At 49.0% G+C, this 26,156-nt stretch overlaps 2 protein-coding genes across 3 annotated transcripts; one reads left to right on the top strand and one right to left on the bottom strand.

Annotated features, from left to right (window-relative positions):
- Positions 1-949: 949 nt before the first annotated feature.
- rpl5a (ribosomal protein L5a) lies at positions 950-5,654 on the top strand. The gene is made up of 8 exons (XM_023816660.2): positions 950-1,066; positions 1,620-1,689; positions 1,880-1,995; positions 2,592-2,726; positions 3,184-3,386; positions 3,877-4,054; positions 5,049-5,137; positions 5,470-5,654. Exons 1-8 carry the CDS (start codon positions 1,064-1,066, stop codon positions 5,570-5,572), a joined length of 897 nt encoding a protein of 298 aa, XP_023672428.1. The 5' UTR covers positions 950-1,063; the 3' UTR covers positions 5,573-5,654.
- A 1,308-nt stretch (positions 5,655-6,962) lies between these two features.
- Positions 6,963-26,122, bottom strand: dipk1aa (divergent protein kinase domain 1Aa). Of its 2 annotated transcripts, XM_023816653.2 has the most exons (8): positions 25,862-26,122; positions 25,540-25,702; positions 24,569-24,725; positions 24,342-24,425; positions 10,750-10,884; positions 9,253-9,360; positions 9,001-9,177; positions 6,963-8,624 (listed from the first exon to the last, which is right to left on the bottom strand). In XM_023816653.2, the coding sequence occupies exons 4-8, from the start codon at positions 24,393-24,395 to the stop codon at positions 7,812-7,814; spliced, it is 1,287 nt and encodes a 428-aa protein (XP_023672421.1). In that variant the 5' UTR covers positions 24,396-24,425; positions 24,569-24,725; positions 25,540-25,702; positions 25,862-26,122; the 3' UTR covers positions 6,963-7,811. The 2 variants fall into 2 exon arrangements, with proteins under 2 accessions (XP_023672421.1, XP_023672422.1); XM_023816654.2 differs by lacking the exons at positions 25,540-25,702; positions 25,862-26,122 and having other exon boundaries at positions 24,569-24,896.
- Between the last annotated feature and the right edge of the window lie 34 nt (positions 26,123-26,156).

The raw sequence follows: 26,156 nt of genomic DNA, 5'->3' as shown, positions 1-26,156 counted from the left end.
ATTGGCATGAGTGACCAAAAGTTTGGCTATAGCAGCCTGACCATGAATTCTGACCCTGTGGAACTTCTGGCAAACAGTTTTGGTGGAAACAGGAGAGTCAAGGTGCCGATTTAATTCTGCAGTGAGTTGGACAGCTGTGCATTTATGTGGGTTAGTGCCTGGGGATCCCTTTCAGACAGCTCCCTTTCACGTCCACAGTTACTCTTGTTGGATATGATCCATCCTTTGTGGTGGTATGCCGACATTACCCTGGATGCTGTGGCTCTCCATATAGCATAGAGACTTGCTGTCGGGTTACAAATGCACCAACAATTAGTCCTCTTTCAGACTGTGGTGTGTCTCCCGTTATGTTGTATAAATTCCAATATTTTATGTACAGCTGTGCTATTGCTCTGCTAATTCAACTTTGACACTCTGCTCTGATGGAATGTGCAATCAGTGAAGACTGGCCACCAGGCTGCGCATATATAGTCATGAAACCTCATACACCATTAGCCACGTGTATCAGTTTTATTGTCCAGCCCTTCATATTGATAATAATATGAATGTGAAAGCTCCTATTTTCTCTCATCCATAATTATAATGCAGACACAACTCATAGGGGGCAAATAGTGTTTAGATAAAATAAATTACATTCTCAATTGCAAACGTTTCCATTTTATTTGTAGGAGTGGTCATGAAAAGATTGTCTTCTAAAAGATGAAAGATGTGCATGTTATCGAGGTGTTAAGAACATATTTGAAATAGGTCGCAACATTCTTCTTAAGATACCGATAAAATTGAAATGCTGTCGAACAGCACAAGTACAGTACAAATTCATTTATGGAAACATTTGGAAACGATTAATCAAATTCAGCCGGGATATTTTCGGAGTCCCTTTTTTCTCGGCAATTGTCCTCCCCTGCTATAGGGGGCGGTAAATATTTCAGCGTAGGTCCTGACCGCCGCGACCCTATTTACCGGGCATGCGCAGTACAAACTTTCTTTTCCCAGTGCAGCAGTACTGATATCCTAGTCTGTAGACTTCGGTCTCCGGACTAGTTGAGGTCTAAAAACCTGCGAAATGGTTAGTAAAGTGGAATAATATACGCCAATATGAACACGCAAGATGCTATCCGTCTATTTCTTGTGACTTGTTTGCCATAATAGTGCTTTTAGATGAATGGATGATGTTAGATTTCTGTCTGACGTCCGGTTCTGTGGCGACATACCAACGTGGCCTAATGGCTGCAGGAACGTCTTACCTACGTTGTGCCGTTTGACACACGCACACAGGGGCTCCGCTGTCCCTACGGCACATTTCTGACTTCGTCTCATATATATATTTGATGAAATTTCTCTCCGTAGTGTAGGTTTCTGATTCACTATGGCTTGCTGGCTAACTGCGGAATCTGGATATTAGATGACGCCATGTTTGAAAGTTTAGGCGTTTCTTTAAGGAGACGAGACATTTTGTTGTAAATTGCTTCCAAACACCAAAGTTTTCGGTGTCTGCTTAAGCTTCTTTTTTTTATTTTTTGTTAAACGCAAACAGAATAGGATTTAGCAAAACTTGTCCCGTGTGTTGGAAATAGTTCTGCTTCCAAAATGTAACGTGTCTAAATGTCTGCTTCTGACAGGGCTTCGTTAAGGTCGTCAAGAATAAATCCTACTTCAAGAGGTACCAGGTGAAGTTTAGGAGGAGGAGAGGTAAAGTTACTTTTTAGTTCTCTGCTTGCAGATGGCTAATGTGCTGTAAAGTAACGGTGTCAACGGCCTTACTACATGAAGAAAAATGTAATGTTCATGACTGATTTGTTATGTAGATGTACCTGATAATAGGTCTTATGGGTTCATGCCAAGAAGGCTGAGGTTCTATGTGTCCGCTTGTCTTTTTCAGAGGGGAAGACGGATTATTTTGCCCGCAAACGCCTGGTGATTCAAGACAAGAACAAGTACAATACACCTAAGTACCGGATGATCGTCAGGTTCTCCAACAGGGACATCGTCTGCCAGGTGGGTGCCGGACATCCGTGCTCTGTTGGAGTGTATGGTCTGTCTCTCCAGGCTCTGTTAGGCCTCTGTGCCACTGATTGGGAGGTTGCTGGTTCTAACCCCGTAGCCACATCTGCATTGGGCTCTTGTGCAAGAACCTTAACTCTGGATGGATTGCTCACCCCTTTGTCTTAATAAAGAGCCTTATGGGGTATATGGGGGGGAAAAATACATTCCTGTGTATCTGTCCTTGTACTTCTATGAAAGGCAGATTATTTAATTATTGGTCAGTGGTCACCAAACCTGCTCCTGGAGATTTACCTCCCTGCAGAGTTTAGGTGCCGCCGTAATTGAACACACCTGATACAGATAAGTATTGGCGCCAGATATGTTAAAGCTAATAGTAGTTTCTGATACTGAGATGCTACTGAAGTGCCTGATTATCTGTATTGTGTGTTAAATTAGGCACCTAAGCTATGCAGGGTGGTAGATCTCTAGGAGTAGGGTTGGTGACTGCTGTTCTAGGTTATAACGAAGTTCTTCACACTGCCGGTGCTTTAGAGCTTGTTCTGTCGGTCAATGCCGACCTGGTCTGAGTGCTGTTCGCTCCCTTTCAGATCGCCTATGCGAAGATCGAAGGGGACATGATCGTCTGCGCTGCCTACTCGCATGAGCTGCCCAAGTACGGCATCTCTGTGGGTCTGACTAACTATGCCGCAGCCTACTGCACTGGGCTGCTGCTGGCGCGCAGGGTGAGCCCCCCCAGGACGCCGTCGCTCCCCCGCCCCTGCTTCTGCTTCTCACGACTGCCCTTGGGCCGGCTTCTCACGGAGATCAGTGCTGTCCTGCATGGCTCTTTGCACTGGGAAGTTTCTGATATGTTACCCCGTAGCTTTGAGTGCCGTGTGCACCAGGTGATTGAGGCCCATCTGTCCGAGTGGGCTGGCATTTGTTACAGCCTGACCTGGACCTGTCCATGAGTGTTATTTTAATTAAACCAAAGAATAACACTGGGAGGTGCATCACACCAATGATTCCATACTTGTTATGCCTGTATGACGGCAGCAGTTTAGATATGTGCAGAACTGTAGGTGTGGTGATGTGGTTTGTGTGTTATCATCCACCCCCATTCTCTTGTGAGGTGCTGCATTGCCTGTTTGTGTGCTGCTGTTCTGGGAAAATGGGTTTAGAACATGTCTGCCTCCGCAGCTGCTGAACAAGTTTAGCCTGGACAAGGTTTATGAGGGCCAGGTGGAGGTTACGGGCGACGAGTTCAACGTGGAGAGCATCGACGGTCAGCCAGGTGCCTTCACCTGCTACTTGGATGCAGGTCTGGCCAGAACCACCACTGGGAACAAAGTGTTTGGGGCCCTGAAGGGTGCTGTGGATGGCGGGCTCTCCATCCCTCACAGGTAAGCAAGGGGTCCTGTTTCCATGGAGACCAAGCCTGCATCGGCTCTGATTCATGACTGCGGTTACTTGCTCATCTATATGTTGGTGATGGATGCTGCTGTAATTTATGCCCCCTAGCATTTTAAGAGCTGTATAGTGTAATTTTTTTTACGATATTGACTGTCTGATGCAGTGATTCCCGACTCTGTCCCGTGGGTCCTGCAGATAGTCTGCATGGACTGTCTGGCTGGGAGGAAGCGGAGATGCTGACTGGCGGGGGCTCCCCGGGGGCTGGCTTGGGAAGCACTGCTTTAATGCATCAGCGTATTCGATATTGGTTTTAGGTGGTGTCACTTGGTGCACGTTGGTTCCTGGCTGTCAGAACACCTGTTTCAAGCTCATGTCTGATCTTGTAGAAAATATCCAGTGGCTGGTTTCACTTCCCAGTCAGACCCAGTATGTGCTGGGTACCCGAGGCCCAGTTGACGCTGCATGTCTGCATTTCCCCAGCACCAAACGATTCCCCGGCTACGACTCTGAGAGCAAAGAATTCAATGCCGAGGTTCACCGCAAGCACATCATGGGCATCAATGTCTCGGAGTACATGAGGTACCTGATGGAGGAGGACGAGGAGGCCTACAAGAGGCAGTTCTCCCGCTTCATCAAGAACGGCGTAAATCCCGACTCGGTAAGGATGCGGCTGCCTCGGGGCACGTCGTCCTTCGGTGTCATCGGTAGGCCACGGGAGTTGAGGTGACGAGCTGCTCGATGATGATGCCTTTGGTCCTGAGCAAACTGTAGTTGGTACTTCATTTGCATGGCTGATGGAAGCCTTTTTCAAGACGGGGCTGAGAGCAGCTTGTTTATCTACTGGGACCTTTGGCTTCTCCAAGTACAGAAGACTTCCTCACTTCCAGGGCGGTATTCCACAAAGTTAGCTGGATAACTTAAGCCGAACATGAAAACTCTCCAATGGGAAGTAAGAAGTGACATTCCTATTAGACAGTCCTTACGTTTGTCTTGAGGAATTCCTGTTTTGTGGAATATCCCCCCCCCCCCCCCCCAGGTGTCTAAAATGCTTTTTTAAGATGTTTTATTGTCTTTACTGATGGGTCTTGGGACAATTTCAGTAGACATTCTACAGTTTGGCTTGGCCAGTTCAACAGTACTTGATGGCCAACACAATGATTAAGCTTTAGTTCAGTGAAAGTGGTGTCCCCCAGCCTGGCAACCCAGGTTAGTCTCACTGTAAATGGGATGCATGTTTTCAGTGTTCGGGCTTATTGACGTTTCAGTCCTTCTTGAGATCTTAAGTTTTAAGCCAGTGACTGGGTCACATGAGACCCCTTCCTCAGTTTGACTGCAGTTCCATTCTGCTGCTCCTGGACTTATACAGGAACTGCCTAGATGGAGGTGTTCGTGTTTAACTGTAGGACTTTAAGCCTTTTCTCACTTCAGTTTTGCCCCCCCCCCCCCTTACTGGTATGTGCTTAGACCTTGTGGCACAAAACCCAAATAGGTACCCAGTGTTCCCAGTGGCCACGGCTGTACTACACATGGAGAGAATAGGTGATTGGAGGGGTGAACCATTGGTTCAATGGAGCCCTTGAGAAAATATTTTGGATCTTAGTAAAGCTTTATGAAGAGGCTTTGTGTGTGATGCATGCCTGTTGTCCCTGTAGCTGGAGGAGATGTACAAGAAGGCCCACGCTGCCATCCGCGAGAATCCGGTCCATGAGAAGAAGCCCAAGAAGGAGGTCAAGAAGAAGAGGTGAGTGCAGCTGTAGTTTTCCTGAAGCTCTCGTACAAGATCACGCACTAATAGCATGCTGGGGTTTTACTCTGTGCTAATGTGTCCTGCTTCGGTTTCCATCACCCAAGCTGGTTGTTTTGAGTGCTTTGTAAATCTTACTCAACCTTACCTTCCATTACTTAAATTGCAAAGATGTCTATAATGAGTTTAATTGACCAGATGGACCACAGGGTGTGTTTATATCAGCCTCGTTGGTACTGGTTTGGCGGACTCAGGTCTGCCCTGGTGGTCAGACCACAGGTTCCCAGTGTGTGCTTGTGGCAGACCCTAACGGCGTGCCGTCACTGCAGGTGGAATCGTGCCAAGTTGTCCCTGGCCCAGAGGAAGGATCGCGTGGCCCAGAAGAAGGCCAGCTTCCTCAGGGCTCAGCAGCAGGAGGCCGCGGAGAGCTAAAGTATCACATGCAATCCCCACCACCCCCACCACCTCGGGCTTCCCGAAAAAGATCTTTGTTCTAATAAATGTATCGAAAAGAGCTAGTTGGTGTGACGGCAGTCCTTTAACCTCCATGTGCTGTTTCATGATTACATCACCATGAACGCCAGACAGGCACATTATGAACCTGGAAGGTTCAGGGAAAGTGGGCCGTTTCCCGAGCCCCGTGTTCAGCCGTGTACTTCACTCTTGCGACTTCATACCGACTGCAGTGTGTTGAGGATCTCTGTTGGGTGGGGAGTCGCGTCGCTGCCTATAGGGATGCCGTTGTGAGAAGAGATGATGGTTCTGTGTGTTTGGGTGGGGCAGAACGTCACTCAGCATGCATAGTCCTTGACGTTGCACCATGCTGCTGCCTCGTGCCTCAAAACTGCTGAAACTTGTAGCGGCAGTGCCTTCTTGGTAATTCACATCAAGGCCCTGCACTGCGTTATCCTGACCACTGGGTGGCACTGCTAGGTCACACTTCAGTTTTCGTACGGCGGCGACACCGATTGAGCATTGAACTTCCCTATTCACGCCTATTTCCCAGGAGGCTTTGTTTCCTCTTCGGCGCAGGGCACACAGGAACCCACACTGAAGGTGGCGACTGCTGAGCTGTTGACGTGGCAAGTCATGGCTCAGCAGGAGAGCTGGTGCTGATTGGAGGAGGATGTAGATCAGGGTTATGCGAGTTTGCAGCACCTGACAGCCCCATGGGCAGGACCGGAACCCTGCCCACCTAAACCTCTATTTCCTGTGGCTAAATTGTCAGTCATGTTCTGTGGGTGTTGGGAAATAACTTGGAAAGGCAGCATTTAACAAAATTCTGACACCCTCCACCTATCCAAAGAAAAATGCAGAACGTTTCCGTAATCAAACAAAACTGAACCTGTCCTTTATTTTTGGAGAATGCTGGATGTCGCCTGCATGGGAGTATCTGAGTTTTTACATTTAGTGATGCTTTTATCCAAAGCCACACACTTTTAAATTTTATTTTTGAGAAATCGGGGTCAGTTAGTCCCCGTGGCAAAAGGGGGAGGTTAAGGGTTTTGCGCAAAGGGCCCAGTGGTGACGTCGGTCGGCTGAACCTGGGATTTGAATTGGTGACCTGATCCCAGGCACAGCATCCTAACCTGCTGAGCAGAATCAAAATAAACATGCGTGTGGAGGCTGTATCGCAGCACGTGTTTCCCGTTAGTACTGTGAGAACCTGTCGCCCTGAACGTTCCTGCAGAACAGAGAGCGGGCAGATCCAAGAGAGCGGGCAGATCCAAGACAGTAAGGCTGATTGTGGACAAAGACCCTGGGACTGAATCCATGAGACTGGAAGTGTAAGAGTTTTTTGTGGCAAAATGGTAAGGGAATGTAGTCTTGTACAATATTTAATATGCAAATTTTTCATGCCGTTCTGAACATACATGGTAAACATCTGGATTTCTGGGTTGCTGCGATTCATTCTTAAGAGCAGTGATGACCTTCAGCACAAACCGTTCTACATAGTGGTCGAAAGAACTGGAAAACGGTATATCATATTTCGTATCGGGTTTAACAATGGGTGTGGAAAAAGCAGCAGTAAAATGCTGTAATTAAACTCCCTGCAGAAGTGGGAAAACAAATCACTCTGCTGTAGCCGACAGAGGAGAAATTCTTCATTCGGCTACAACCGAAGGCACCCAGCCCCTGCCCCCACAGCCCACATCGCTCAGGCTGATTTATCTCATGGCACAGTTTAAGAACCAAACAGCAAAACCTAAGAAAAACACATTAGCAATGACTGATGTACACGGTACACAAATCCACAAACTGCAAAAAAGACGTAAACTGAAGTCAACAAACACAATTTCTCCTGTGATTGAAAAAGCGGCGCTGCAGGGTGTGGTTCTTGTGGTGTTGGAGCCTTGTCCTCAGGCTCTGATGGTTTTCTTAAGGTACTTCAGTTTCCTCCTGCAGTGTGTATGTGTGTGTATGTATCTGTATGTGTGCGTCTGTCCTGTGATGGACAGGCATCCAGTATGTACCCCTGCTTTGTGGACTACACTGTCTCGGATAGGCTCCAGGCCCCCCCGATCCTATCCAGGATAAACATATGGATGGATGGATGGATGACTGTACAGCATTTTGCCCCTTTCTAGAATCAGCTGAAATGGCAGCACTTTCTGGAAAGGCTTCTGTAAGCGTGGGTGAGGGGACTCCTTTAACAGGGCAGCAGAGTGTGTTAGGAGTCTTTTGTGTTGGAAATCTTTTTCCACAGCAGGGTTTTCAAGTTGTTCAATATGAGCGAGTGCTCCATCTCCATCTGGTCCGCGGAGCCCTTCAGGGCCATGCACGAGTACAGCTGTTTCTCCAGCTCCTCGCGGACATCCAGTGGCGCCCCCCTCAGGATATAGTCCTTCAGCATCCGGCAGGCCTTGGCCAGGTTGGGCTGGATGACGTCCGTGGAGCAGCGGCGCTTGGTGAGGTCGCAGGAGGTGCTGCAGTCTGCTCCGTACACGCAGTCGGCGTCCACGTCGCAATGGCGGTCGCGCATGGCCTCGCGGAAGGCGGCCTCAGGCACCACGCGCCGCAGGTCCACCGCCTTCAGGTCGTGCTTCTCATTGTAGCCGAAGTTGGTGGCGCTCACGTCGCACATGAGGAAGTTGCCAAAGGGCCCATGGAACACATCCTCCACCAGCTCCAGCAGGCCGATGAAGATCTTGGCCTTGCGAGGCCAGGAGGGTGTGAACCACTGGTCCATGCTGCGGCGGACCCCCGAGGGGATCCAGAGCTCCAGGAGCCAGGGGAGGTGTAGGCCGTACAGGGAGGTGTACTCCACCTTCTCTGCCACGTACAGGTTGCCGCAGAAGCCCAAGAGCTTGGGCGTGTGCTCCTTGTCCTGGAGGATGACCATGAGCAGGACCTCATTGAGCTGCAGCAAGGCCCAAGCTGACTTGGCCTCAGGCAGAGATATGTGACCGTCCTTGTTGCTGTCGGCGACAGAGAGCACCAGGTTGGCCAGGTCTTGCAGGTTGGCTTGCTCACCCACCTTTGCCTGCAACGGGATTTTAAAGATATTAATAGTAATAAATCCATCCAGCCAGATTCCCAAACTTCCCACTGGAATCAGTGAAGTATATCTCATCTTATTCATTTAGGCATCTCAAAGATGAATAAGATAACTTTTCATGGCTACTCATCACCAGCTGACCCACTTCCTGTCCCACCACCGTGCATCAATCTCTAGGGACATTTCTCGGTCAGAAAAATGTGCACCACGTCTTTCATGGACGATAAACTGCACTTGATTTATAGTTGTCAAGCGTTGAGGACAAACTCCAAAATAGGTTGCTGCAAAGAACAGACTGACTTTGCTCAAGAAAAACTTGTGGAGATGGGTTGGGGGGGGGGGGGGGGCAGACTTTCCTTACCTTCAAGTAACTGAAGACCATCTCCTTGAACTTCTCGACAGAGGTTCCCTTAGTGGGCTTGTCGAAGAGCATGGCCTCCTTCCGGGGCTCCATGTCGGCCCCAAGGTCATACTGCAAGATGTCTCCCATCTGGCATTTGATTACTCCCTCGAGATCGCCCCAGCTGCCAGTGTAGACCTGCGGAACAGGGGCAAGCCACTTACGTAAGCTAGTGGGGGGGGGTGACAGTGGCGAAAAGGTGGGGCTCCTCACCTGGTTGTTGGGCTTGGAGGAGAGACACTTCCCCAGGTACAGGGTGTCCTTGTCACACAGACTGCTGCATGCTGAGCCATCAATCACCCCCCTCCTGTATTTATCACACTGACACAGAGGACAGCGCAGGTTAGCACTCTCACGGTGGAGGGGGCGATCAGTCATCCCACATCCTGTTGGCTGCATCATCTGGGAGCTGGTCCACCTCCGTCTCCTCGGCCTTCTTAGGCTAATCAGCTTTTCATAAGCGACACCAAGCAGGACGAAAGCCAGCTGATTGGCAGAAATATCAGAATCAATCCCCGAAAGCAGGGAGATTGGCAGGTTGGCCGAGGTGAACATCTCGACTGCTGTGAACAGTAGTCTGGGTCTGCGCTCCAACCAGTAGGTGGCACTGCTGGCTCATCAGCGTGAGCTCTGAAACGTGTACTGTGCAAGAGCACAAGACAGGGGAAGGCTATCATCACAAAGCCTGTGCTCATGGAGCACAGGACTCAGGAATGTTTGGGTTTTCTTTCTTCTAATTCCCACATTCACACCAATGTTTCTGAACCCAGACGGTCCACATTTCTGCTCCCCCTGAGCTCCCAGCATGCCAAGAACACCTGGTACAGATATGCTGGCTGAGGGGTCCCCAAAGACCCCTTTGAGAAACAATCTTGTTCTTGAATCTTCGAGTCAGTAAACCATGAATACTACCCCAGTGATGTTTGGAAAAAGAGAACCATCTCCTTATCTTCTCATGAACTGATGTAGCTGCCTCATATCTTCAGGATCTTAAGCATCACGCAGAGAAGCACCCCCCCCCTCCTGCAGCAGAGAAGGAAATCAGGGGTCCTGGCTGAGAGAGCCCAGGTGGCAGGAAGATGTTTGGGAGACCATCAGCCAGGCCCCAGCTAGAGCTGCCTTTTGGGGGAAACAGGCGCTAATTCCACAGTCTGTGCAGATGACAGGCTAGATAAACAGCCAGCTGTGCGTAATCCTGACACGGACGCAGCGTCCGCTCGGCGCTCGGGCTTTATCCGCCACACATGCACCAGCGGGGGCTATTTAACCAGACCCTCACTCTGAAATCCCATTTGGTTTAAGGCCCTGCAGCATTCGGTGACTCATAATCTGCCTTTTATCATTATGCGATCAGCAAACAGGGGCCTGACTCACATTCCTAGTCATGCAGAAAACACACACATACACTGCAGCAGCACAGGGGTGATGATGATGATAATGATGATGAAGATGAAATGATTAAAGCATGGCTCGATTTTGGGGAGGGGGGTTTCTGTTGGTGAAGGAATGGACTTGTGACGGTCACCTTGGGTCACCCTGAGCTCAGCCAAACTGCACTTACGCCTAATCGACACTTTGACGTCTGTGTTTGTGATGTGCTATTGCTAAACAGAATAAATGTAAATAGCTCTTTATTGGTTGGTGGTGAACAGGGGCTCTGTCCAGGTCATGGATGGGTCAGAATCCCAGCGTGAGCGCCGCCCTACTTACGATGGTCTTCTTGCACTCGTGACCCCGGCACAGCTCCGTGTAGGACGAGTACTGGACGTACACCACCCAGCTACTGATGAACACCGCCAGCCAGGAGAAGAAGAGGTACTTCATACGTAGGTAGGAGAAGCGAGCCTGCCGGGGCCAGAAGGGGGCGACGAAGAGACATCAGCCAGCGGGCACAGGTACAAACCGAGGTGCGATACGTTAACCCTGAGATACGAGTTGCCCGTTTCCATTACTGCGGTGGCCTTTGCCTTGAATGACATTATGGAGACAAGTTCGGTCAGAGGGCGTATAATCCTGAGCCTGAGGAGACGCAGGTTTTTAAAATACCCCAGTGCTGATATAGGGATTTAAACAGTAATAGCTGAAGCCGTGAGAGCGAGGTAAGACTATACACAAAACTATACCCCAACACTTGGCTTGGCCTCCTCAGCATCTGGGGGGGGGAGTGGGATGCCCCCTGAAGGTCTGAGTGCAGGCTGGAGCGATGGCCACGGGCGTAACCGAACCCCGAGAGAGTCAAATAACATCACATTATTCATGGAAGGTGGTGTATGGCTCAGATGGTTAGTGTGCCGTGCCCCTGTGCAGAAGGTCACCGGTTCAAGTCCTGGGCTAGGCAGGTGATGTCACCATTGGGCCCCAGAGTGAGGCCCTTAATCCCCAATTTCCCTAGGGACTATCTGACTCTCTATCTCAATAACTGTATGTGTCACATTAAATATAACAAGCTTTGCTGGCACATTCAAAAGTGAAAAGAGCATAAATATGGCCCGGCACCTTCCTTTATGTGAATATCACCATGACGCAGGCCCACTGCAGAGTGTGTAAAACAGCATCCAGCCAGCAAAACATTTCTTCTCTGCCCAGAATTATAAGCTTGTACCTTGAAATACGTTGCCTGCACCTGCTCTCAAATGCAATTTACTTTGCACTCTGTCAATTTGGGCTTAATGCAGCACGAAGAGGGGGAATTCGGTGCCGAGAGAGCCGGCAGCCCGTCCCCAGCTGGGTCAGCATAGGGACGCCACTAATTACAATGGCCAATTAACGCTTCTAATGGAGTTCCTAAAACACGAGCGGCAGCTCTGGTGGTGGCTGGACTCGCACAATAAATAGTCTATCGATCTTTTGTCTGCTGGAGAGAGTGGCGGCAGCAATGAGGACACGGCAGGACAAACTCCACTGCTGGGGCGGCTTTCCGACCTGGTCCGATGTAAATAAACAAAAATGCTGAAATAATGGGAGAGGAAGGCAGAATCAATGCCGAGTCCTTCCCAGCTGCTCCACTGGCACCGCAGCGCCTCCCCGGACGTGACCCCCCCAGGCACAACGTGGCAGGAAGCCCCCGGCTCTGCTGCAGTAAAAGTCCAGTGCTATCTGTTTCTTTAACTGCACATATACAATACTCAATATTCAAGACATATATTGGGATTATAACATCAAGTCCTATGAGCTCGACCTCTAGTTTATTATCATAATTTTTTTATACATATATTTATTTCCTTAATACTACATAATATTCTGTTTGTACACCCTGTGCTTTTGTTTGCGCCATGTGAACTGTTTTTGCACTTTGTTTTGCCTTCCATTTTGCATTTGTGGTTATTACTGTATAGTGCTTTTTGCATTTAACAGCATTTTTGTACATTTTTATTTAGTTATTTATTTAGTTTCTATAATTCCTATCCTTCCTTTTTATTTTCTAATTTAAGTGTACCACTGATTATTTTTGTCCCTTTGTCTTTGTAATTGGTGTCGTAACACCGAATATCCATCCATCCATCCATACATACATCTGTTCATTTGTGCTTTATGCATCTTGCTGCTCTATGCAGAAGAATTTTCCCTGGGGTCAATAAGGTTTATCTTCTCATCTTAATTACACACAGAATTCACACGCCTCCTGGCCCAGCCCTCGGGGCGAGCGGGCCCTGAGAGACCCCGGCACGTGTTTGTGTGAAGGGCTGACGGATCAGATCGTTTGCTTCATCGGGGTTCTGCCTACGAGCCTACGAATTGACCGCTCCCCTAGGCAGGGTTGCTGGGATACCGTGCGCAGACTTGTGGAGACACGCAGGATACAAACACAGAAGCAACATTCCGTGAAGGTGGCCAAGGCATTTGTGTCCTTAGATCAGGGACGACCTGGCCCCATTTTCTGCTGGGCATCCCTGTTTTTTCTCCTGGCTTTCCGCACGAATATGTTTGGGAAACGCATCCTAGTATCCGCTGCGCTGGATGTTCCCCTTCCATGTTCGGAGTGGCACCCAGAGGAACATGATACCAGGAACAGTCATCCTGCCTGGGGTCACTTCCCAAACGAGCCTCAACCCAATGTCAGAAGCGCGAAAGTCAACAGTCGGACACAATTTAAGGTGAACAGGGGGCGCTACATTCATATAAGAGTCATTCATGGAGGGGCGGCACTATTATTGAACAAAAGATTGGCGAGCATTTTACAAGCAAGTCAGAAGCTGTTCACTACATACTTTAAAATAGAAAGAACAGGAAAAACTGGCATCGCAAGTACAACCCCAAAAACTGCACTCATTCCTCCAAATGTCACATCTGGAAAGAGACTCATAAGGCATACAGCAAATAAGCCAGCTTTAATTATTCATCTAAAGCCAGAGCAGAGATTAAGCCCATATACATCATCTATATGTGTGAGTTTTGCAGCTAAATGGCTGGGAACTTCAATAGACAAAACACTCATTAAATATGCAGCTAATAGCCCAGATTGTGCAGAATGAATTATTCATTTTGCAGAAAGTCTAAATCAGACACGTTAGTGACAAAGTCAATATTAGTGCCGAAACAGACCAGAGAGGTAAACATTATGAAAACATGCCTTTTTATTAAGAATGCTTTTAGGCTAATTATAGCTTTTCTTTCAAACCATAATTAATCTCCGCCTACGAACTCATTTGCTACCTATGTGGATATGGGAGAGAACAATTAAACTTGCATTACAGCGAGAGCAGAAAATGGGCCCTTCGATTTAGCAGAAAATGACGGCGGTCATTAAACAGAGACTCGCAGGGTCGTCCCTTTAGTGCCGACACCGAGGGTAGAAGATGGCGTGGGGTGTCAAGGGGGGGGGGGGTGTCTCAGCCATAAAAAACCCACCGTAAATGTGAATGGCAAGCTAGAATAGGGGGGGCGCCCTGACCCCTGATCATTGTCCAATCAGAAATCTAAGCCCTAAGTTTACAGGGCTGCTCTTTTGGCGGGGGGTGAGTGTGTCCTTTCTGGAATGTGAAGTGGGGGTTGGTAGCTGGGGTGTGTCGCCACGTTCAGGCTTAACTTGCGGGAGTGGTGTGCGTTGTTTGTGTCTGAAATAAAGACTGCTAGCGAGAGGAAAAGCACAAAACAGGGCATGGGGGGGGGGGGCAAAACAAGGGGGGGAGGGAGGTGATAAGTCAAGCAGTCGGGAGGGTGAAGCGACTGCCACGTCCATCACGTCAGTCTGGCTGTTGCCATGGTCTCCACCTCCTGGATGATCATTCTCAGTGGGGACCAGGTGGCACCTCAGAAGTGCCTCCAAGGGGCCAGCAAAGGTTCACACACACACACACAATACAGGGCAACCCGGTGAAACCTGCAGAGACCAGAACCTGACCGCGAAGGGATGCCTCCAGAAGACATGCTCCAGGGAGACTCTAGGGGGCGCCATGCGGACGGCCAGAACAGCCGAACCGAACACCACGGCCGGTGCCATGGGACTCCAGCACGACACAACAGGTTTTAAAAAGGCCGGCACTAAAAGGCCGGTCGTTTCAGTGAGACTCGATCGACTGGTAAGGTAAGAAAGCTGACATTCTGTAGCACAGAAGCAGCCTTTATCTCCACATGCTTTGGTGTGACGTGTTTAACAGGTGGTGCTGCCCCAAGTAACTCAGTAGGAAAACAAGCCCAGCTTCCAGGTTTGTTTTAGGGTGCAGGATCTCATAAGGTAGCCATAGCTCTTAAATGAAAGGCACTCAACCATCCAAACACTCACTGACAGTGCTGAAGGGGCGGGGCCACAATGTTGATCAACCGTAAAACGTTTCTGTGAATGACAAAGCTGTAATGACAGATCAGGTGACAGTGTGGTAAACACTCGCTTCCTTGTGCCCCACAACGATTCTGTAACCTCATCCCAGACTCCTTTAATGGACGGCCAAGTCAGTCGGCTCAGGGAACCCGGGAATCAGTCAGTTACTAAGCCAGTGTGAAGAGTTAAAAACACGCCAGCCTCAAGGTACAAGCTATAAAAACATCTAATGAATGCACTTGTAAAACCAGTCAGGCAACAGAAAAAGGCTCGACGTTGCAATGCCTCATCTGCAAGTTTGCTTTTCTTTTTCATTGGCTCAGGCCCAGCACTCAGGCAGTTTCTGGTGTACAGGAACCCGGACTCATAAGGAGGCCGACAAACATTTGCACAGTAATGTCCCACAAAGGCAGGTTTACCTCAACGCACATCAGGACGCAAGATTCCTCCGCAGCTCGGCAGGCCGGCTTGGGACCTTCTCGAAACCGGCCACGTGAATCGCTGACACACCACGCCATGCAAGATCGCAGCCGAGGTGTGACTATGACCCGTGTTTGAGCCGCTCTCCAATCAGTAAACCGAAGGCAAGTAGATCAAACAATACTGAACTGATCCAATCACAGCGTCGATCTGTTCAATAACATGATGCCGGTTGCCAAGGCAATGAGTGGGATGAAAACGAGAGCATGCACAGAAAGACAACAATCAATCCACGAGCGCAGAGATTTAAGGTCACCGGGCTTCCAATAATGACTAAGGTTGGGTTAATGAGCACCTGAAGGTTAAGGGGAGGGTTTGTGGTTTGTTATTCCTAAACGCTGCTTTGCTCGCCAAACAGGAAGCAACGCCCCAGTCTGAAGCAGGAGATGGAATGTTCTGGAATGACCTTTGCTGTAACACAGTGACAAGTTTAGAACAGAAAAGCACTCTGGGGTTTCTCCTGGGGTCCCGCGCCCCCCCGCACACCCTTATCTCTGATTCCGGGGCTGCCCTCAGGACAGCAGGGAATGAAAATGCCGGCCTAGATGTCGGGCTCATCGCACGCCTCTAGGGATTCTGGGATATGAGGGGATGGGCTTTGCATGGACTGGCGGTAGGCAAACAGGTGCTCAGATGTCAGGGGAAGACGGGGGGGCTCTAATCAGATCCCAGGTTTCCAGTAGCTGAGCTGAGAGGCCAAAGAGCAACTGAGACGCCACGACATCCCAGTGCAAAGTTCTAGGTTCAAGAATAAATGTGTACTCGACCTTTATTTCGCGCTGAGGGTGCGGGAGCGATTCCCGCCACAACAGGCGGGCGGGAGGAAACGGAGCTTTGGAGCCTGGGGTGCCGACAGCCACAGAGCTAATTTTGTCGAGGAGCACCTAAGAGAGGTCAGGCGAGCTGGGGAGAGGTTGGTTACAGTCCTGTGGGGGGGGGGGGGGGGGGGGGCATGAAGTGGCTGAGTAGGGAGGGAGGAGTCTGTGGCCATCACATGACGAGGTGACCCTGTAACTTATGTCCATGTCTAGGTGTCATATTTACATATTTATATTCTACGAGACAGAAAGGTTGAAATCTCACCGAGCAACATATGGCTGCTGACAATATTGATGCTTCAATGTCTTCCCAGCCTACACTTCACCACCCACACTAATCTTCAGCTTCCTGGTCGACCCCGGGGCTGCGGCTTGGCCTGAGCGCTGTGATTGGCTGTCTTTTCAACTGACCCCGGGGCTGTGGCTTGGCCCGAGCGCTGTGATTGGTTGTCTCCTCAGCTGACCTCAGAGCCATGGCTCGGCCTGAGTGCTGTGATTGGTTGTCTCCCCGGCTGACCCCAGGGCCATGGCTTGGCCTGAGAGGGGGGTTGTACCCGGTACACCCTGCTGGCTTTGATACCCCATCCCTGGGAGTACCCGGGCCGCACAGCGGCACCACAGAGACACAGCACCCCAAGTGCAATGTGAATGCCAGTAGGTTCATGGACCTTAAGGCCCAAATATTTTTCACGAAGTGCCACAGTCTTATGATGCGTGATGATCTGTGGCCAGAGGAGCCTCGGATATCCTCTGACCCCAGACCCGCCCCTGACTTGCACCATCTGGCCGACCTACATCTCGCCTTGTGTCTCAGTTTGACTCACTCGGCCTGTGCTTAGGACCATACAACACATGAAGGGGTCCTACGTGTTGGATACCGCATTGGGGGGGCGGGGGTGGGGCGTGGAATAAAACATATAGACTGACTCCTAAAAGCTCATCTTTTATTAACGATCCTAATGCTGCTCCTGAGAGCCTCACTCCAAATGGGATTCCATTCCCAGCATGGACTGGGGATAATGGACAGCCATTCCAGAGCAAGTGCATTCATTCCTTTGACACAATGGAAAAACAACTGACAACAGGGGAATATTCCGAACCAGATGGGGACAGACCTACACCCAGCTCTGAGGGTCTCTATGTTTCGTCACCGCCTGTCTCTTGTGATGCCACATGAGGCTGTGAGACCACAGCATTAAAAACATGGAGGGGGGCAATTATTGTAAAACCACCACCAGGCCCCACAGTGACTTCCGCTGGCACGGCAGCCCCCCCCCCCCAAGGTCCTCCATGCCCCCCCAGCCTGTCCTGCCAACGTCCCAGTCAATTCTGCCTGGATTTACAGCCACTCATGAGCTGGGCTCCTCCGGCGTCCTGCCAGGAAGCCCATTTCTGCTGGAGGGGAAGTCAGCCTTCTGGCCGAACATGGTTTCACGAGCGGAGATCCCGGAACGGTGCCCGGCTGATCCGAGCCCAAACGGAGAGGCCACGGCAGAAACGGAGATCTGCAAGCCGGAACCACGTCCAGGTCTCTGCACCCAAGCCAAGAATAAGAGCTGCAGGAAGCTGCGTGCATCACGAGGTGTCACATCACGGACGTTCCTGGGTTTCGCATACGGGATGGACCTTTGCCTGGCTGATGCTCCTACGCTCACAGACAGGAGGTCAAACGAACCAAAAGTCACATCGGCTTTTGTGACTGTCTTGGTTATTTTCTCTAATGACCAACATGCAGCCTTTTTGGAAACAAACTGCTGATGTGAGAGAAACCTGCTAATTCCTGATAGAAATTTACTTGTTTGTGATAAAAATCTGCTGCCTCCAGACAAAAATCTGCAGTCTGAAAACACTGCCGCTGCACCCTCACCAGGCCTGTTTCCCTGAAAACCGATTGTGTCAACCTAACCGGGAGGGAAACGCGGCCCAGCGGTGTGTGGCGTGACCGTGTGGCTCCTGAGGGCGACCGTGTGGCTCCTGAGGGCGACTGTGAGGCTCCTGAGGGGCCCCAAAAGAGCAGGGCTGGTGCAGCCTTTCAAATCCAGATACTGATTCTAGGGGGCGACGTGCGGGTCAGCAGGTTAGGATTGTCAGCGGCAATTCTGCAAACATGTTTATAAATCTGAATAAACCACAGAAACTGACCCCCCCTCCCTCTGAAAACGCTGTATAAATAAATGAAGGCCGGTGAGGATTCTGCATCAGCTCCGTAAAGAGCCAGGCTTCACCACTGCGACCTCTGCTCACACAGCAATCCCAAAGCCGACCCCTGTCAGAGACACCCCCCGCCCCCCCCGAGCCTCATGCCCTCAGCCTCAGCTGAGGCAAGTCTTCTCTCCAGAAGCCTTTAATCCAGCGTTGCTGCGGTGGACTTCCAGAGACACACAGTTCTTCAGCGGATCACGTTTACTGGATCTTCTTGGCTCTGGGACAGATCTGACACACCAGGGGGACAGAGCTCCAGAGATGCCACAAGACCAGCAGTTTGGGGGGGGGGGGAAGCTGACTCAGGTTCAGCATGACACCAGAGGAAGTGAGTTTACTCTTGTTTTTTTTATTTCTTAAATTCAGCAAAGATGAAATTGGATCCTTCCAGGAAATTCCCCCTGACTACCTCCTGGATCTCACTCTCCTACCAGGTGTTCAGTGGCTCTCTGTCAAGAGGAGTCTGAACACTGAGACATCACCACCGTGCCACCGTCATCCTGAGAGAGGCCATAAATATGGCTCAGGAATGACAGATAAATCCTGGGGATTCATCTCAGGGAGGAACGAGAATCGATGACGGAGCACAGCACAAATCCGTCAGCGTGAAAAATACCTGCTCTGCCAATGATCTGTTTGGGCGAAACAAATTAGAAGCAGGAAGTAAAACAGACACAGGAGCTGCTGACACTGAGATCACAACGCAGATATTCAGTCTCAAGCATGCTGGCAATTCTGCAGACATGTTTGTAACCATGGAAAGTTTGGATAAACCAGAGAAAAAAGGAAATAGAACCATTTTTAAAACATGGCAGGTGGACGAAATGGTGAAAGGTAAGATTTGATCCACCAGAAGCATTTTCGTTCCATTGCACAAACCGATTGGCCTGGCTGAAGGACAGTGGGGACAGGGTGAAGCGGTCACACACCGTCCATCAATCAGCACAGCCAATCAATATGTTTTCATTTCAATGTTTGTCACTGCATGGAGCGGAGGTGGCCACACAGGAACGGGGAGTCACAAGTTTGCTCAACTCTTCCCCCTGCTGGCTGGGGTATGAATACAAATTTGTCATGGCAAGAACCTCTCCATGAGTCACACCCATGGGCAGGCAGATACTGTTAGCTTATGGGACAAGCTTTAAAAAAACAGCCAAACCCTTTATGCATTTTGGCTTTCGTTAGTTAAATTAGTAATAAATTGTAAATTCAGCACCCCCACTTCACTTCTGGGCGCCTCTAGTTTCCATTCTCAGACGTGAACGAACGCAGAGCTTTCGAGAAACAATCCCAGAACCCCCTGGTCTCACGCCTGCATTCCAGGCTGTGCTCGTCTCGGCAGTACTGAGCCCCGCACAGCGCTTGGCAATGGGCCGTTTCGTGCCACGGGCCAGAAAGGAGATCAGTAATGCTACCGTTTTTTGGAAGAACACAAATGGAGCAGCGCTCCAATATCCCTGCTTATCCCTGTGTCCGCTCTGCTATCCCAGCGCCGCCGGTCACCGAAATAGGACAAAAGAAATGCAGCTTTCACGGAACGTCTCGGTGGGTCTGTGTCTGTGTCCAGGTCATGGGTTCAAATCCACAGGCTACAGAGCAATCATATCATCTCTGGGCCCTTGAGAGAGACTGACCCCGCGCTCTGGCCCTGATCTTTCCTCACTCGTACGTCACTTTGAACAAAAGCATGTGCTATGTAAATAAATATAAACGTCTGGCTGTGTGGTCGGCCTCAGAAAGAGAAGAGGCGGTCAGGAGCAGACACTGGATGACGCAGAGGTGGGGGGCTATACGATGAGTTAATGCAACAGATGCCAGGCAAGCAACTTAGGGGGGGCCATCACCGGTCCCGGCACGGAGCAGAGTTGCACACGGCAACTGGACCAGTGTGGGCGCGTACCTCTCCGTGTTCTGAACCGGGGGTAACGCCGGGGAAAGCTGTCCTCAGGACGCTGATCCCCAGGGCACCAGCACCGAGTGAGAAGAACATGCAGACACTGTTATTCTCCATTTATGGCCCCTGGGGAGCCCCCTAGTGGCTGGTACCACCTGCTGGACCCCACCACACAGGGTGAGGAGGTGAAACTGAAGGGCCGCATTTGATTCCCTCCTGCATATCCGGCCTTGGTGTGTGACCAGAGCTTGCACGTGCCGTCAAGGGGGTCCCACTGAAAAGGTCACTTCAGGGACCCCCTCAGGTGAGGTTTCAAAAACTAAAGAAATAGCTGGTGAGCAGAGCCAGAAGCGGGGGCCCCAAACCTCAGGGGCCCCACGCAAATGTGTGGCTGGGCTGCGGTAAACAGCTCTGCAGCACACAGGAACTGAGCCCCCCCCCCACAATACACACAATAGGGACCTGAAGGAACCCACCAGAAGGGGCCACAGTGCTTCTTAATGGCATTCGCTTAGCACTCACATTTTCCACTAATTAATCATTAATAAAAGCTGCAAAGCCCTTTATACCTGAGAAATCAGACAGTCATTCTGGTGATTTGGGTGAGGGCTGGAATGCGGAGGGACAGAGTGAGCCTCTTCCATTGCTGACACGGTTAAAAAAAGGGTGAGAACAGGGATGTGAGACGTGACAAACGAGCCATGAAGGTGCCCAGTCTGACCGGCTGCGTCTGTGCTGCTGCACTCCTTTGGCGGTGCTGGGGGGATGTTCCTGCTACCGGAGCCGGCGGCGGGATGCAGGAAACACAGCGGACAAAGACATCCTACCGAGCCTCAATGTGCCCCGTGCAAATTTAGCGAAGACTGAGACTACAGCAACTGGTATGAATCTGTCCTCCCTGGAGGAAAAGCCCTCCGCCCCCCCCCCCCCCCTCTCTCTCTCTCTCTCTCCCCTCCTCCCTCATTCTCTCCCGCGTTCATGCACACACATGACTGCAGGCCACTCTGCCAGCACAGCCTCTGTAGCCGTAAACCCCTTCGCTGGCGGCCTGTAACGCTAGTTACCACGGTGACGTACCGACGGCCCGTGAACAGGGTCCGATGACAGACTCCTCAACGGTACTGCGGGGCTTCCCTTCCTCACAATGCACCTCCCCATGGGCAAAACATTTCTGGCGTCTGTACAAGCAGGGAAGGATTTTAAGTATTATTACTTTCCGGAAAGTACTTTCACCATCCTCCTGTGACATTTTAAACCCCACAGAAGGTCGACAAAGACGTCTGTCAGCTCTTGCATCAACCTGACTGAATGGCGCGCTACTACATTCACGAATGAAGAAAACGGAAAAGAAAACAGAACAATTCTTATTATAGCTCGAATTCTGTGTATTACTCAACTTCAGGCTAGCGTATCTTCCTGTTGGTTACAAGACTTCATCGTGCAGAACTAGTTTTGAAAGATCTTCCTCAGAAAAATTATCATAAATTTGATATGGTCATTTTTTAAAGATAATTGCAAAGAAAAAAAAACACATAATAGAAATTAATTTCAGGACTGAAAACTATACCGAAAAACAAGCCATCGGCAGAATATTTCCTCCAGGGACAAAATGGAATTAGAGAAAAAAATATTTGTTGAAGAGGCCCAAGTATGGAGAATGGGCTGTTATTTTATACGACTGTGGCAAGGTGGGGTACCAGTCACAGCTACACCCAGATGACGGTGCTCCTGCTGGCCAGGAGGCCAAACTAACACTCTGTCAAAGTCCTGCTGCACTCTGGGAAGTGCCCAACCTCTCCCTAAAGCCATCCGTTTACCTGATGTACACACTCTAGTATTAGTATACAAAACACCTAAAGATGTAATGACATTTATACCCCAGAAATCACATGCATCTCAGCACGTAACATTTTACGCACAGTTATAGAAAATGTGGCTAGAATTTCTCCTTTGGTCCAGTAAACCTGAGCATGAAGTCTGTCAGAAGCAGGACTGGGGGGTTTCTGTGGCATAACTGTACGTGTGAAGCACCCACAGCCCCCCCACCACCGTTTGCCAAGATGCCTTAAAAGCATATCCAGGTCTGTGACCGGTCCGGTTCACATGCATCCAGCTACCCACCTCTGCTCCTGGCTCGACACAGCAGAATATCACTGATATGTAGGATATTACATTACACTTCACTTACATAATAATATTATATTACAGTATAATTGCCTGTGAGACAAATTTGCCACCATCCCTTTGAGTAACAGTTAAATGTCTTCAGTGCAATATTACTGTCAGCTCAGAAACAAAAACTTTAGATGTTTCACACAGACACACACGTCTGTTTTCATATCTTTGTGGGGACTCCCCATTCAATTCTATGAGAAAAATCCTAATCCCAATTATGATGACCATAACCCCTACCCAGCCCTAACTTTAACCATAAGCAACCAAACAAAATACAAGACTTTTGGCACTTTTAGTTTTTTGATTGCATTCACAGATTCTTATAAAATTGAGGTTTATATTGTGGAACCAAAAAATGTTCCCAAGCTGGAAAGTAACAGGTTTTACCTCATTATGGGAAGAACATTTGGTCCCCACAATGTTATAGATACAACCCCCCCCCCCCCCACACACACACACATACACACACACACAGAGCCTCCAAGTTCCAACAGGAAGGGCCTTGAGTACGCATTAAGGAATTCTCGCTCTCCCCCCCCCCCCCCAAAAAAAAGAAATTCCTTCAGTGTTTTTGTGTTTTTCAGGCTGTGCCGTTACAGGCTTTCATAACCCCATCTGGCAATGTGGAAGGAAGAACACTACAGGTATTAAAGATCAGCTCCCCAAGTCCGTCACACTGCCTCACTTCTCCAACTTCCCTGCTGGGGTGGGGGGGGGTTCCCCATGGTGCATTGACCAGGAGCAGCTTCCGGCCAACACGGCACCAGGGGGGCCAAGCAGGCAGCGCAGTATTTAAGTGGCTGATTTTGGGGGGGCTCCCCATTTGCTGATTAAATTTCCTAGTTCCGGAGTAAACAGAGCAGAAACCAAACCGCATCAGAGTCTGCCCCCACATGACATGGTGAATTATTTCCAAATAAACAAACACCATGATGAAGTCAAATTGGGTCTTAAATAAGGGGTTTTAGACACAATCTCCCTTTTAGTACAAACAATCAAACAGGAAGAGTGCGATTTAATTTACGTTACTCTGGCCTACATTTAATGCCACCTGAAGAAGGTCAATTTTAGATATGGACTGAGTATCTACAAAAGATAGACTGCAGCAGTCAAGATAATTTTGTCATTGCTCCTGAAAACCTGAACGCTTCCTACATACTAATATAGTAGACAGTATTTTATTAGCAAGCCCCATAAGGAAGGAACTGGTCTGGTGTTTTACCTCACCTCAGTATGGCTCTACATACACTGGCGGAAGCTGAACACAGATAGTTCGAATGTAATAACTACGCATCCATTAAACACCCTTATTAAATCACAGTGCTGATTTCCCGAACCGCATCCAGGGCAAAGCTCACGGTACACATAAATAACTTTTCCTAAATTAGTGTAGAGACCCAGACTTCGCTGGCAAGGGTCTGTGTCCGTGTCTGGTTTCGACGTACTTCGCAAAGAGCCCAAGCAACCTGCCCTGATAGCTGGAAATCGTTTCCAGATCCATATTGTTAGTATTTGACATCGATTTTTCTGCACCTTTCGGAGCCTCGGAGCCTGTCATGTTCACACACATTAATGCAAACGTCACGGCAATGAATGGGCGGCTGCTGCGGTCGTACTGTAAAGTTCAGCGGGGAAACACGATGTATTTACTCTATACCTTTAGAGATATTTGCTCAGCATTCAGCCACGACAGCATGCCTTTAAATGTGCTTCGCGAGGCGCACTCCTGAATGCCCCCAACACCGCCGCAGTGCCGAGCAATGAAATGTAAAAAAGAGGAAGAAAGAAAAAATTTAAAGTTTGAAATTGCGACAGCAAAAACTATCTTAATGCTGCTTTCTGCCTATGGTTGAACGCCCCTGTCTGATCCAAATCATAACGGGGGCCAGCGCTGCCCCCCCGTACATATGCAAAAAAAAAAAAATCCGAATAGCTGGCCAGCTGTATATGAAGAAAGCGCTTTCCAACGACTTACCTGAATACAGTAAGGCTTTCTCAGCCAGGCCCATGATATCAGACCCCTCGCCATGGCAAAAATAGCACATCTCACCACATCAACCTGCGAAAGAGAAGCTCAATTAGGAACACACTGAACAATTCAATATATGGCTATAATACGTCGATACAGCCACGGCGACATCATCTCGATGCGATATGTCGGCAATCCCAAGGCATACGGGCGAAATGAAGAGTTTCCATTACCCAGCGATTCCCGTCTCTCCCTTCGTTTGCCAAGTCAGTCTCCGCTGGCACCGAAAGCGCCTCCCCGGTTCCTGCTCATTTCTGGCCACTGCAGCTGTGAGCAGAAACACCGCTGGATGTTCGGCGAGCGCCGCCGATAAAGGCGCAGACTCAATTCCTGCCGCCGACAGAAAATGCCTCTTTATGCGCCGACTTGCTGGGACGCAGTTTTAAGAATGCGAGAGCTCCGCTCCCCCCTCCCGCTATGAGTCAAGCCGCAGATATGTCTTATTTAAAAATGAGTGAACTGAAATGTATATAGCCACGTTTTAGAACAAGTATTGATTAAATATATATTTATTTATTTCACCTTGACGGCAGTGAAGCGTTGTAAATAGTTTCTAGTATGTTACTTGAGAAGGGTCAACGTCCTCCGACACCTGTTGGGTTGTATTTTTTATTGTAAAACACGGACTGTAAGGTCTGCACGCTCTTTCTATATCAAAATGTTCCTCTGCACGTCGGATAAAATAGGTTCTTCTTTCTTTGCCATATAACACTCTCTCCGTGTAAGTTTTACTACATGAGAAATACATATCAGATTAAACATTTACAGAATGACTAGACATCGCTGTCGCAATTTTTTCACTTTTAGTTAACTGGTACACCAAGTGAACTCAACCTCTAATCAAAAGGACGGCGAGCCGAAAAGGAGCGTGTGCCACTTATTAATTAATAGCACACAACCCGTGTCGTAGATGTCATAATTATAATTTAACCAGGTTACAGTGCATAATGGATAGATAGATAGATAGATAGATAGATAGATAGATAGATAGATAGATAGATAGATACTTTATTAATCAGAAGACTCGAAAAAATACAATGTAGAGACAATAATACACACGGTAACAGGATAATATGAGAAAAGAGATAATCAGAAACGACGGAGAGACAGAGATACAACATCGCAGCATTCATTTCATGGTTACCTCGTATTACAGGATATCAAACCCTGACGGTACAGCAGCGCCCCCACGTGTTTGCGGGGATCAGCATGGAACTTGCTGATCGCAGAGATGTACGGCGCTTTTTGCAGATTTCGGCGACTTTGCAGTTTCGCCTGGCAATGTCCTGACAGCTGGGGGGTCGTTACTGACGGCAGCGCAACAAATGCCATTACATAAGAAATGCGTTCATCAGTCGAGTAAAACTTTACATTCATTCTGTTCATTGTATTAAAATTCATTATGTTCGCTTGATTTGGAGACTAAAAGAAAATGTAATGTGAACAAAAATGTAATTTTTACTTACTTTCGCCTTCATTTTCATTTCAGTGCAAGTTAAGATTCAGAAGCTTAGGCTCGTTTCTTGGAAGTACTGCACAACGTCACAATGAAGATAAATGACAGACATTTTAATAGTCAGAGTAGGTTTTGAATCATACCGCACTTAGCAAATGTATCAGTCTCCTCATAAGGAGAACTAACTTTATTGGGTCCGCAAAAGGAGCATTTCCTGTATCTTTCGTACAGCAGCACAACGAATTAACGCGCGTTTCCGTGGTTCGGACACGCATCGTTTAAATGAATGAACGTCTATTCCTACC

This window comes from Paramormyrops kingsleyae, chromosome 21 (assembly GCF_048594095.1).
Source record: "Paramormyrops kingsleyae isolate MSU_618 chromosome 21, PKINGS_0.4, whole genome shotgun sequence".
Classification (NCBI taxonomy): Eukaryota; Metazoa; Chordata; class Actinopteri; order Osteoglossiformes; family Mormyridae; genus Paramormyrops; species Paramormyrops kingsleyae.
This window is presented reverse-complemented; position numbering and strand designations above follow the sequence as displayed.

What these genes read in the sequence shown, in the direction of transcription:
- rpl5a (XM_023816660.2), top strand. An exon ending in ACAGGGACATCGTCTGCCAG is followed by an intron (nt 1,996 to 2,591) that starts GTGGGTGCCGGA and finishes GCTCCCTTTCAG; the next exon opens with ATCGCCTATGCGAAGATCGA. An exon ending in AAGGAGGTCAAGAAGAAGAG is followed by an intron (nt 5,138 to 5,469) that starts GTGAGTGCAGCT and finishes CCGTCACTGCAG; the next exon opens with GTGGAATCGTGCCAAGTTGT.
- dipk1aa (XM_023816653.2), bottom strand. Translation starts at nt 24,395, where the DNA reads ATGGCGAGGGGTCTGATATCATGGGCCTGGCTGAGAAAGCCTTACTGT. An exon ending in ACGAGTGCAAGAAGACCATC is followed by an intron (nt 9,361 to 10,749) that starts GTAAGTAGGGCG and finishes CCTCTGTGTCAG; the next exon opens with TGTGATAAATACAGGAGGGG. An exon ending in CCTCCAAGCCCAACAACCAG is followed by an intron (nt 9,178 to 9,252) that starts GTGAGGAGCCCC and finishes CCTGTTCCGCAG; the next exon opens with GTCTACACTGGCAGCTGGGG.